Source organism: Ostrea edulis, chromosome 8, assembly GCF_947568905.1.
Source record: "Ostrea edulis chromosome 8, xbOstEdul1.1, whole genome shotgun sequence".
Lineage (NCBI taxonomy): Eukaryota > Metazoa > Mollusca > Bivalvia > Ostreida > Ostreidae > Ostrea > Ostrea edulis.
The window spans coordinates 21,684,614-21,697,236 of record NC_079171.1 but is presented as its reverse complement, the minus strand read 5'-3'; the positions used below and the strand labels follow the sequence as shown (position 1 = coordinate 21,697,236).

The 12,623-nt window shown below is 36.5% G+C and overlaps 1 protein-coding gene across 1 annotated transcript in view; it reads left to right on the top strand.

Annotated features, from left to right (window-relative positions):
• The first annotated feature begins 2,657 nt into the window (after window positions 1–2,657).
• LOC125661182 (DC-STAMP domain-containing protein 2-like) overlaps window positions 2,658–12,623 on the top strand; it is a 20,094-nt gene continuing 10,128 nt past the window's right edge. The window contains exons 1-9 of the mRNA XM_048893111.2: window positions 2,658–2,857; window positions 2,988–3,170; window positions 4,955–5,125; window positions 6,132–6,233; window positions 6,589–6,709; window positions 7,388–7,464; window positions 9,409–9,474; window positions 10,340–10,553; window positions 11,240–11,397. Of these exons, the coding sequence (XP_048749068.2) occupies window positions 2,701–2,857; window positions 2,988–3,170; window positions 4,955–5,125; window positions 6,132–6,233; window positions 6,589–6,709; window positions 7,388–7,464; window positions 9,409–9,474; window positions 10,340–10,553; window positions 11,240–11,397 (1,249 nt within the window). The 5' untranslated portion in view covers window positions 2,658–2,700. The remainder of the gene's footprint in view (window positions 2,858–2,987; window positions 3,171–4,954; window positions 5,126–6,131; window positions 6,234–6,588; window positions 6,710–7,387; window positions 7,465–9,408; window positions 9,475–10,339; window positions 10,554–11,239; window positions 11,398–12,623) is intronic.

The following is a 12,623-nucleotide window of genomic DNA, read 5'->3' as shown; positions in this document are numbered from 1 at the left end:
CGGTGGGATTCTGGTGTTTGGTGTGAGACCTGCTTCAGGTAGAGCCTCTTCGTAGCTTTGGGACTGTGTGTCCATGTACGGACGTGATTTCGTCAGGGAGAACGACGGTGGATGTCGTCAGGAACGACAGCAGTGGTTTCTGAAGGGGTGCCTAACATACAGAGAAAACTTATGCTGAGCTTCGTCGCTTCTCTGAGCGACAGAAAGTGTAGCGAGCAGTATATAGAAAACTTATACTGTCACGCTGGTGAGCTGGCTTTTCTAGTAAGTGATAATAGTTTGAGCATGATCAGCCCAGGGATGGGTGACCGTTATACATTACACTAATTATACTTTATTGATAATAAAATGAATAAATAATCATGATTAATTGATTTGTATATATCTTTATGCGCTTATTTATATACATGTCATCAAATGTATACGTTAACAGTTCTGGTTGATTTTTTTATGGTAACAATGGGAGGGTGGAGGTTCTATCCTAAATCCTTCACCGACATGAGTGATCACGCTATTGACAATCATGAGTGGGTTTTTTTTTTTGGGGGGGGGGGGGGGGTGTTGCTTTGTTTTTTAGTTTTTTTTTTGCTTTTTTTTTGTTTTTTTGTTTTTGTTTTTTTTCTTAAATAAAGTTTTGAAATGGCAAAGTAATTTGATTGATGGATTGTTGCCTTTCCCCCTCCCTGTTTGGAAGTTTGGATTTTGTCCCCGGTTTTTGTTGTTGTTGTTTTTTTGTTTTGTTTTTTTGGTCAAAGAAAACAGATGTTGTCCGAGGATATGATATATAACTGTTTTTATACACCTTCATTCTTTTAGGGTTTTTAAATTCTATTTATTTATCTTTTTTATTGATTTATTTTTGGTTATTTTGTTATTTGTATTTATTTAGATTCATTCGTCATTATTTAGTCAGTTTCTTCATTGTCTGTGTTCCCTGTCCATTATAGCCCAGTTTATTGTCTGTCAGTACGAGACAGTCATTGTGTGTGTTCACTGTCCATTATAGCCCAGTTTATTGTATATCAGTACGAGACAGTCATTGTGTGTGTTCACTGTCCATTATAACCCAGTTTATTGTATATCAGTACGAGACAGTCATTGTGTGTGTTCACTGCCCATTATAGCCCAGTTTATTGTATATCAGTATGATACAGTCATTGTGTGTCTTCACTGCCCATTATAACCCAGTTTATTATCTATCAGTACGAGACAGTCATTGTGTGTGTTCACTGCCCATTATAGCCCAGTTTATTGTATATCAATACGAGACAGTCATTGTGTGTGTTCACTGCCCATTATAGCCCAGTTTATTGTTTATCAGTACGAGACAGTCATTGTGTGTCTTCACTGCCCATTATAGCCCAGTTTATTGTTTATCAGTACGAGACAGTAATTGCCTGTATTCACTGCCCATTATAGCCCAGTTTGTTGTCTATCAGTATGATACAGTCATTGTGTGTGTTCACTGCCCATTATAGCCCAGTTTATTGTCTGTCAGTACGAGACAGTCATTGTGTGTGTTCACTGCCCATTATAGCCCAGTTTATTGTTAATCAGTACGAGACAGTCATTGTGTGTGTTCACTGTCCATTATAGCCCAGTTTATTGTTAATCAGTACGAGACAGTCATTGTGTGTTCACTGTCCATTATAGCCCAGTTTATTGTCTGTCAGTACGAGACAGTAATTGTGTGTGTTCACTGTCCATTATAACCCAGTTTATTGTTTATCAGTACGAGACAGTGTAGGAGCTGTTGTCCGAAGCCGTATGATGAGGGCAACAGATCTGTTCAAAGGTCAAACAAAACAGCTGATGTCCGAGGATACAATATATAGCTGCTTTATTATGCACCTTCATTCTTTTACGTGTTTTTTTTTTTAAATCTAGATGTACATGATTTTTTTACTTTAAACTTTTAACAGGACAATGTGATTGCGTACATTTATAAACATATCCGTTAGTTTATAAAAAGCATACCCAATATCCTAATTAACAATTATATTTTTCGTGTTTCTGCCCTGCTTTTCCTTTAATAAATTATGTATATTATCTTCAGTTAAATCAGTGTCTCCATTTATGATATTAAACAAAGTAGTTGACCAAGAATCGTGTGAAATGCTTAGCCAATAGAATCAGTACAGACCGGTCACAAATAGACCGCAAGGGGCGAGAGTTTGTTTCACGATTTTAAAAAAATGTTGGTTTTGAATCGTATTAGTTTTATATAAGAAAAAATACGGTGTATGGAGACGTCACTATTGCCGGTAAAGAATTGCAAAATTTAGTCTATGTTCGGCGCTTACGGCCTTTGAGCAAGGAGGGATCTTTATCGTGCCACACTTTTTGTAACACGGGACCTTGTTTTTTGCGGTCTACTCCGAAGGACCACCCCATTAACACAGGGAAATGTGCTTTACGTGAAATTCACGTGAAAAGAGCATCAAATGAAATTCACGTAAAATTCACATGAATTTCACGTGAAATTTTAACATGAATTTTACTTGAATTTCATCTAAATTTCACATCAAATTCAAATGAATTTCACATAAAATCCACGTGAAATTCACGTAGTCACTTCTTACGACAAGCAAGGGGTACTGAGGACCTATTCTAACCCAGATCCCCGCGGGACTACTTTCCAATATGGTTGTCTTAGTTCATAAACTTCTTTACAGGTACGAGAGACTGTTTATTTGGGTGATGACGGGGATTCGGCAGGCGCTTATGGAGGCGTTCTGTCCTTGCTGTGTCTACGACAGAAACAGACACCTTCGGAAAAAGGAGGTTCCCAGTTCTGCTTGTAGACGGCTATTCCATCCGGGCACTCACGAACACGAGATGTTCAAACACTTTCTGGGTAAAACAAAATGTTTATGAATTCAGTAGAATATAAACAAGCTATTTTTTTTTAAATTGATTCTGACTCACTTTCAACATTGATGACGGTGTTCTTGATCAATCTCTTAACTCTCTTATTGACTTCCCAGGATTCCTCTGTGGAGTTTTGCTTGGTATATTTCTGTACGTCGTCATGGTGTTCCAGTCCGACATTCCGTCAGGAGTAGCCATGGTTATTGGGATCCTATTAAGTCCCATTATCAGCCTCGGTTTGGCTTTCTCCCACCAGGTGCGCTGTGTTATTCTACTGATGGCACCACAGTTGTTTTCAAGTAAGTTTGGTTTTACCTGAACGATATGCGAGTAACTCCTGGAAATGAATTTCCATTTCGAATGATATATGATGGGTCGATATACATTTAATACTGCCATACAATCTGGTGCATGGGAGAAATGAGATGAAGAAATAATTAAAAGATAGATAAAGAATGAAAAAGAGCACAATGTGTACTTGTAATTACAATCTTAATGTTCTTTTTACAACTCTATGGATAAAGTGGTTTAAATTAAATCGGTTTTCGCAACGCACAGAATTTTACAAGATGTTTTGTTCAGTAGACGAGCATAAATACTTTTTTTTAACGCCAAGCATTTAGTGAGACCCTTCTCTACCTTTCTATTTGAAATATGATATATACTTTGATAAATGGACGCTCGCTTTGTAATTTGGATTATACTAGTTTTTACATCCAATAAACAAATGATTGGTGGTTGTTCTTTTGACGTTGATATATTTAAAGCACAGAAAATTTCACTTTATTTGGATACCCACTTCCGCCCCTACCCGGGGTTGAACTCATGACCTCCTAGCGGAATGTAACCAGCGCGCTAGACCGCTCGACCATCCAGACAAGTCAAAAAACTTGCTTTCGATGACGATGGAATTCTCGCCACGCTGTCACACGCTACACGGTCATTGAGAATGGAAATGGGATAGTTATTTAACGATATAGTATATATTATGTATACATACACATGTACCAAGACATGTGATATTCCAGGATGACATATAAAATAACATTCTTATCAGCTTCTTCATCGTCAACTTCCCATATTCATGTAGTAATATTCCACTATCACCTGCATATGGTGTTTATACCTCTCAACTGATTCGATGCGCAAAAGCTTGTTGTGTTTATGGTCAGTGTTTAAATCGAAGCAATTAGCTACTTACAAACAAGTTGAACAAGTTGATGGTACGGGGATTCTAACAGTTTCGTTTAAATTCTTTGATCGTTATAACGATCTACAGGGCCGTAAATTACATGGAGGCGGAGGAGGCAGCTGCCTCCTCCAACTTTTGAGCCCAAAAAAATTAAAATTTAAAGTTCATTAGAATTTATGTTGTTTCCAATAACTAAGAACATGATACCTCCCTTAAAAAACATTCCAAATCTTTCTTTTAGAATGAGTTAGTCAAGTAACATCTTAGAAGGCCCTAGAATCAAGGATTTTGCACGAAACGTGTTCAGTGTGAACAAAATGTGCTCAGCGTCTGGGGGCCTGGGCGGCCCACAGACCCCCGCCTAATTTCCTGCCTCCTCCAAATTGAAGGTTAATTTACGGCCCTGATCTAGTGTGCCAATACAACCATTATCATTGGGTCAAAGGTTATCTGGCGTGTTTCATACCGATTGTTAAGCCGTTCTTGGCACACTGATTTTAACTATGGATTACTCCGTTTACCTGATCAAAGATAATGGGCTTACGGCGAATGTGACCGGTAGACAGGGGATGCTTAATCCTCCTTGACACCTCATCCCACCTCTGGTATATTCAGGGAGGGGGGGGGGGGGTGTTCTTTTCACAGCTCTATTTTGTAGTGAATTTTCTTAATGGAGTAATGAGATTGATAACTGTTTGTTAACTGCACCATTCATTGAGCAAATCACCATTATAATCTTTTTGAGGTATAACATGCCTTAAATTTCTTCCTTGAAGTAGAAATTTAATTACTTTTTTTCAAATCCTGATATTTTATTTCCGATTAAAAAAAATAATAATAAAAAAAATTAAGTCAACACATTTTCTGAATCAAGCACGGATTTCGTTACAGGTAAGGGCCGTTCTTTCCTTGTGATATATGCCGTTGTCTTGGTGATGAGTCATCCCGTCACCAACTTCAACAAAAACGTCATGATTATGTCAAATAGCGCCACCTGCGGACAGGAATTATCGTATAACCAGACAAAAGAGGCACTGGATCAAATAGCAAGTCCGCTTGCAGGTAATGTCTAGGTTGCTTTTATTATTGAGTATATTGTTATTTTTATTTTTCAAGTTTGTTTCTGACTGTCTATAGAAATTTCGGCGGTTGTTAAAGTCCATAAAAGGCAAGATGAAGCACTCCATAACAAAATTGTTTAACTATTTTGTTTAGAACCAACATGTGTTTAATATACGTAATCATATATCAGAAACAGATACAATTATAAAGACGTTACGGACACTGTTGCCATCAAAATTTTGCTACTCATACGGTAATCACGTGACCCATTTTATCGAATGACAGAGCGTCACTCAAGTGCGATGCAAAACTAAAACAATGGAAACATGATAGACAAAGGAATTACTTCATGTTTACATTTTTCTATACCCCTATAATACAAATTACCAACGCAATCATTGTTTTATACCCCCATAATACAAATTACCAACGCAATCATTGTGTGTATACCCCCATAATACAAATTACCAACGCAATCATTGTTTGTATACCCCCGTAATACAAATTACAAACGCAATCATTGTTTGTATACCCCCATAATACAAATAACTAGGACAATCATTGTTTTTATACCCCCATAATACAAATAACCAAAGCAATCATTGTTTGTATACCCCCATAATACAAATAACCAAGGCAATCACTCGATCCCTTTACTGGATTTTTTATGGGTTTTATTTCAAGTTAAAATGTAGCAAGTGTTTTAATCAAAGAAAAAACTAGGATAAAATATGGATAAAAGTAAAGTGTTGATATTAGGCAATAAGTTGCCAATTGAGAGAGCAATTCTATGCATACTGATTTGAAATAATTAGTATATTGATATGAAGTGGTCATTTACATGTACTATAAATCATATATCCATTTTATTGGTTACGCATCCATTTATTCAATTTGTGACAATTGCTCATAAATGAATAATGAAATATACCGATAGAATGGACATAGTTCGTTCTTCTTTGACTGTATGTTGTTTTTCATGACTTGTCCAGTATCTGTTTATCAGGGGTCATTGGTGGTATTAGGAAAACACTGGCGGCGCTAAAACAATTTGCTGAACTCATGAGACAGGCGTTCAACTCTCTCAAAGTAGCAATACTGGAGATAAGTAAGTCTTTGTCGTCGCTGTTACCATCTACATTTTCATCATCATCATTTCAGATTAAGATGTATTTGCTTCAAATATGTAAACCGGAATTTCTTTCCTCAGAATTTTTTAATGTATTCTTTGGTTTTTATCATCAACATCATCATCACTATCACCATCGCATTCGGTTTGCTAATACACAATGAATTATTTTATTATGTAAAAAAAATAAAAATCCAAACAACAACACACATTTTAAATTCTATACTGGAATCATGATCTTTGAAAACCCGAAGACTGTGTGTTTACTATATTAGGACTAACAGGAAGAGTTTAGTACCATGGCAATATTTTTTTTTTTTTCATCATTTCAAAGCCACGTTGTTTAAGAAGGTGTCCGAATGGCTGATGAGTATATCGGAAGTATGTGACGAAAAAATGAGTCAGCCATATAGGAAATGTTTAAAGATCTTTGATGATGCAGCAAATAACTGCAGGTCAGAATGCTCTCTCTCTCTCTCTCTCTCTCTCTCTCTCTCTCTCTCTCTCTCTCTCTCATTCAAGAAATAAAAGTTAACTGGAATGCCTGTAAAGCTTCGTTTTTAAAATGATTTGATAATAAGATGGATTTCTTTTTCACTACTCAGGGGTATGTTTAATATGTCAAATACATATTATACTATATACAGTCCTAATTTGTAAATGTAAAAATGCATATTTCTCTGATAGTATAAATTTCTCTAAAGGTCTCAAAATGTTCTTAAAGGAGGTTTGAATTGGAAGATCGTTGGTCAACCATATTGATTTTAAAAGCTGGGATTGCAGTAGCTCATACATGTAGCACATTGTTGCTTAACTACATAGAAATCATTATCCTCACAAAGGTCGATTTGATAGATAAAGATCACAAGTATTGGAAATAAAGCTTAAAATAATCATAAGATAATCATTTTATATGTACAGGTTCTGAGTATCTATACAGGATATGAACTTTTCGGGGAGACTAGTCTCGTTGAGATCAAATCAATCTAATAATTTGAAGTCAAAGATCGTTTCAGTAGTTGGATGAAAAACGCGTGTAAACTGATATATTGCGCTAGTGTTAGAACACACAGTTTATAAGAATATACCTGTATGTTTCACATGATTCTAATACACTGTGACAAACATTTTAGAAATACTCTGGGTTGGTTCCTCAGCTGGCTGTGTGTGATTGTGGATGGTGTTCAGGTTGTTTGTCACGTGGCCAGAAGTGAGTACAATACACTTCTCCAATATCTAGGACAATTTCACATTCTGATTCACTTTGTTTCAATCTGTAAAACAGATCGTACCCCTAACTATCAGACAACACGCATGAAACTTCTCACCGGTATTCCCTGTATTTCAATCATGTATAGATCGCCAGAATGCATACATTACCGACATATATGCGGAATACATGAACCCCCAATACATGAACCCCTAATACATGAACCGATAGCAGCGTCTTGTTGTTCAGGCTATCATCCTACAAAGTCCAGCGTGTCTGTGGAATAGTTTAATTCCGACGCTACTATTAAATGACTCAACCATAAATGGCCTAACTAGTATTTCCTATATAGTTGCCAAGGTACACCTCTGACTATTTAACGTTCATTTGAACTTATGCACTAATTATCCAATAATTCGTCTTGTAATATATATCTGGGATTATAATGAAATATCAATTCTTGAATGTGACTAGATATTCATTCAGATGCAGACTTGCATATAACTAATTCTATTACTAGTAATATATCTGAATGTTTGACCAAGACTGTGGGTAAATATTCATACAAATGCCTTTAAATAGTATATTCTAAAGTTTCCCCATGCGCGTAAAATTAAACTTTAAAAATCAAAATACAAATATGAATATATAATGAGCCCCCCCCCCCCCCCCCCCCCCGCACTATTTTTGACAGTAGTAAAGCATGAGATGGAAATCTATTTTTCGAACCAATGTAGGGAAGGATTAGCGTAGCTCGCAATCACACCCCTCCCCCGCCTCCACGATTTAAGGAATGAAGGTATGAAATATTCTGAAAGTGTTTTGACGAATTACATTGTCTTGCCTCTAATAACGCCTATGTGCACGTTTAAATGTGATATCGAAAGAATTCGCAAAGTAATGTTGATATGAAACTGTCGAATTGATGAGCATGCGTTAATGTTAACCTTAACAGTGTTTCATGTAATAATGCTATGTACTTACATATCATTGCATCGTTATTAGTTATAAAATTCATTGCCTTTACCTGTATTCCGTAAGAAGGATTCTGAAGTATCACACGGCAAATAGGGCGAGAATACAGACACACTCCTTGAAATTTTATCCGGCATCCCGTTTTTGTTTTTAAATCTTTAAAACATAATTAGTCACGTAAGGACTAAAATGTAAATGAAGAAACAAAATTAAGCAACATTCACCCTATCTTCCTGTGACCGGAAATTTATAAATCAGAGACCGGAAATCTATAAATCAGAGACCGGAAATATTATATAATTCAGAGACCGAAAATCTATAAATCAGAGACCGGAAAACTGTAAACCAGAGACCGGAAATCTATAAATTAGAGCCCATTTACCTCGAAAATCCAGTTCAAAATTGAAGATCTTCTGATTACTAATAAGAATTGATTTCTTACCTTGTACATGCAACTTAAAGAATTTGATGAAAGTACAAAATAGCAATCAGAATTGAAAAAATAGCTACAATAGACACCGAATCTACGACTCTTCAGGAAATATTTCTGATTAGTTTTGTTTTGCACATTTTCAACGGGAGTGTTGGTCCAAACATAAGGGGCGTGAGGATAAAACCTCTGGATTATTCCAACTACACTCCTCTGAATGTAGCAAAATTACTTTATAAAAAGGGATATACAGTTAAACCTCTTTTACCAGACACCAGTGTAATGCGTGTCACTGTGAATGTTGATTCTAATTGTTCCTTTTCCCCGTTCTTCACTTTGTGCAAACCCATCACCCTGTCTAATCCGAAAACAATTGTCTTCCAGTAAATTGAATGAGACAGATTTTACTGTTATCTAAATAGTTTATGTCTTCACTCATATATGGGAAACTTATCAAGCCGTAAATATATGCACTATTTAGGCAAACACATTGTTATACTTTGATAATATTTTTTACAATTTTCCTTTTTCTCATCAAGTCACAGAATTGATGTGCATAATTGCTGGCGCAATCAAAGACCTTGTAAAGGCGCATCTGTTCACACGTAAGTAGGAGAGCTTCAGTTGATTGGTTATCATATAACGCACTTCATACTGTCTATTCCGACACCCGTGTAATCCGTTTCACCGATAATTTCCTTCCCATTTACCTCCATTTCTATGTCGTTCACACTGTGTAATTCGGCATCCTGTGTAAACCGACACAAAAGTTGTCATCCAAGACTGTCGGGTAAGGCTGTACATCTTATCAAGAAATACAAGAACGTAGGAAAATAAAGAGGCAATACGTAATTTCCGAGTTGCCCAGTAGTTCTTTCCCTTTGTGGAACTCTTACGCACAGTGAGACGCAAAACATACTATCGTCCACACGCGTTGGGTACGAATGCATATCGCTGCCTTCATATATTGCCTTAAGACCGATTATCAGACATCATGCAACCACCCGATCTGCAGGGAAACACAATATTATTAAGTTTATTAGTATTTAATAACAAATTAGCTCAAACAAAAATCGATAATCACCATTTTTCTTTAATTAGAATATAACTCGTGTAGAGGAGGAAATAAAAAATAATTTTATATTTAATTTAATGGCCTAATTCAAACAAATATTCTTCTTCATATGATCAGTTTAATGTATACAAACGGCTGATATAAATTTTTTTTACACTTTCACTACCTGTATCCGTATTTACATAGCTAGTCTATAGTATAGGTATACATTCTGTACCCACCCAAGCGTTCAACAGAACACTGACCGTACCTCCATCACAGAAGAGCTGATATCTCGGAAGTTGCGTATTGGATTTTTAAAAAAAAAAAATGTTCAACTCTTTGTTAATTGTAGTATAACTGTTTATTTGAATTCAGTTTTTTTTTTACACACTATTTATTCATTTTGATTTCAGCTATTCGAGATGCAGTCATCGATGTCAAGGCGATGTTCTACTTTAACGTCACCATCAATTACACATATGAATACAACTTGACCCAGTCAAAGTCCTACAGTGAGGTCAAGGCCGATATTCTCAGGGACATTAACGAACGTTTGTCCGGGTTCACAAATGTCATCAGCATTGTCAAGAACTTAATGGTGGTGTCTCTGATTTTTGTTGTCATCAAGTAAGCTACTGATCATTGATCTACATTGTTTTGTAGTTATCAATAATTTGTTTTTTAGGAGATTTATTCTTTGATATAAGGTTTAATGTAATGCACCTGTATTTATTCTTTTGAATAATTTGTTAGGAGGCTATATCCACGCCCCGCAGACTGAAGATAATTATTGTGCCCAATCGCGGATCCAGGATTTGTTTAAAATGGGGATAGACTGGGGGTCTGGGGATTCCAGGGCTTGGGGCTTTTTTGGTTACTTTTACTTAGTAAAATCAATAATAGAATAAAAACAAATCGATTTGTTTATCTATATTCACTTCTTTGTGTGTAAAATGTCAAATCTTATACTTTTGCTGTTCCACTATTTATTTTTGGTCACAAAAAGCTAGCCCCGCCCCGCCCCGCCCCGCCCCGCCCCGCCCCCTCTAAATTTTCCACTTGTTTATTGATTTAGCAGGTCTGTCTTTGCTTCCTCCTTTTTGTTAGCAGACTTAACTTTAGTCAAAATGTTTTGACTTTACACTACAGAAACTCCGTATTTGTATTCTGAGAGCTGAAAGGTCCGTGTGAAGACGAAAAGGTGATTGTCAAGGACACATCTGTCATAATGCAGTGGAAATTGGCCATGGTCGAAGATCCTGCAATTACAAACGCATTTTGTTTTACTAAGTAACCTATCCTTATGATTTCAGGGCCCTGATATATAAGAAGAAATATCAGTCAAACGACCGCTTTGACAACTTCTACCTCACGTTCAAAGTACGAGACGTTGAGGAGCGCAGAATGGAGATGGGCAAGGAGGGCATATTTCCGCTCAATGCCAAAGAATCCAGAAAGTACATAAAAACAAGTAAGTTAGCTACACACGTACACTCTGATACAATATTCTAGTCCAATATTATTTGCCTTTGGATATAATTTTTTTAAAAATATCTGTGAAAGAGCTTTTGGTATGCGCGATCATTCTAACGAGAGCACCTGCAAAGCAGAATGTCCTGTCGCAACTAGGCATATTTATCGCTGAATATAAGGAGATGTGCCCGTCCAAGTGGTTGTGAGGTAAAGCGGACGGACCGAGCTTGCGAGATCCACTTCCGCTTAACCACCGAAGGCGAGCTTATTTCCCGATATTCACTAAATAGTGAATGACTTTCTATATTATTATAAATTGATATATTTTTCGAATTCTATGTATTTCCAATTTTAGACGCAAATATTCATTTAATTTTTCGGTGGCAGACCAAGTGCATATATGTCTAGTATTATTTGTCAACAAATGTGATGTGAAAATTATCGAGTCATGTACATGTAAGCAGATGTGGCGACATAAGCAAGTTTAAGTAGTCCTGGGACTTTTACCATAAGAGAATTTGTGGTTCAGTAAAATGTTCGGGTACGCTTTACGGAAACTATATGAAACAAAAACAAAATATCAAACCCGATACATTTATATTCATTTACTCGCTTACCCGCCTCTCAGGAAAGCTTACTGTTGAGTGACTTATCTGTCCTGATAACTCCGTTGTGAGGGGGTGCTGATTATCATAGTCCTTATGGTATGCAGTTGGGCTAAGTATTTCTTTATTGATGTCCTAAAATTTAGAATTCGGGTAGAATCTTTATTAGATATATAAAATTTTTCACGTGCCAGGAGTTGATCTGGTACATGTATTATACTAATCGCCCTGTGATTATCTATACATTCAAACTATAGGGGTTTATAAAGAAAATAAATGGTAATTTTGCCTACCGAAAAGTATAATTTATGGTACCAAATCAGTATTATCTAGGATTACTCCAATGTTTAACAGTAATTATAACTTATTTTCACATAAAAACACACACACACCGGCGAATTACTCTCACGAAAGTGTCTTCCCGTGGGGGTCCGGATTAGAATAGGTCCTCAGTCATAAGAAGAAACTGGATGGGGCGGTCTTTCAAATGAGACCGCGAAACCCGAGGCCCTGTGTCACAGCAAGTGACGGACGATAAAGATCCCTCCCTGCCGTAACTGGCAAGCATAGGCTTAAATTTTGCAGCCCTTCACCGGCAATAGTGATGTGTCCATATGAG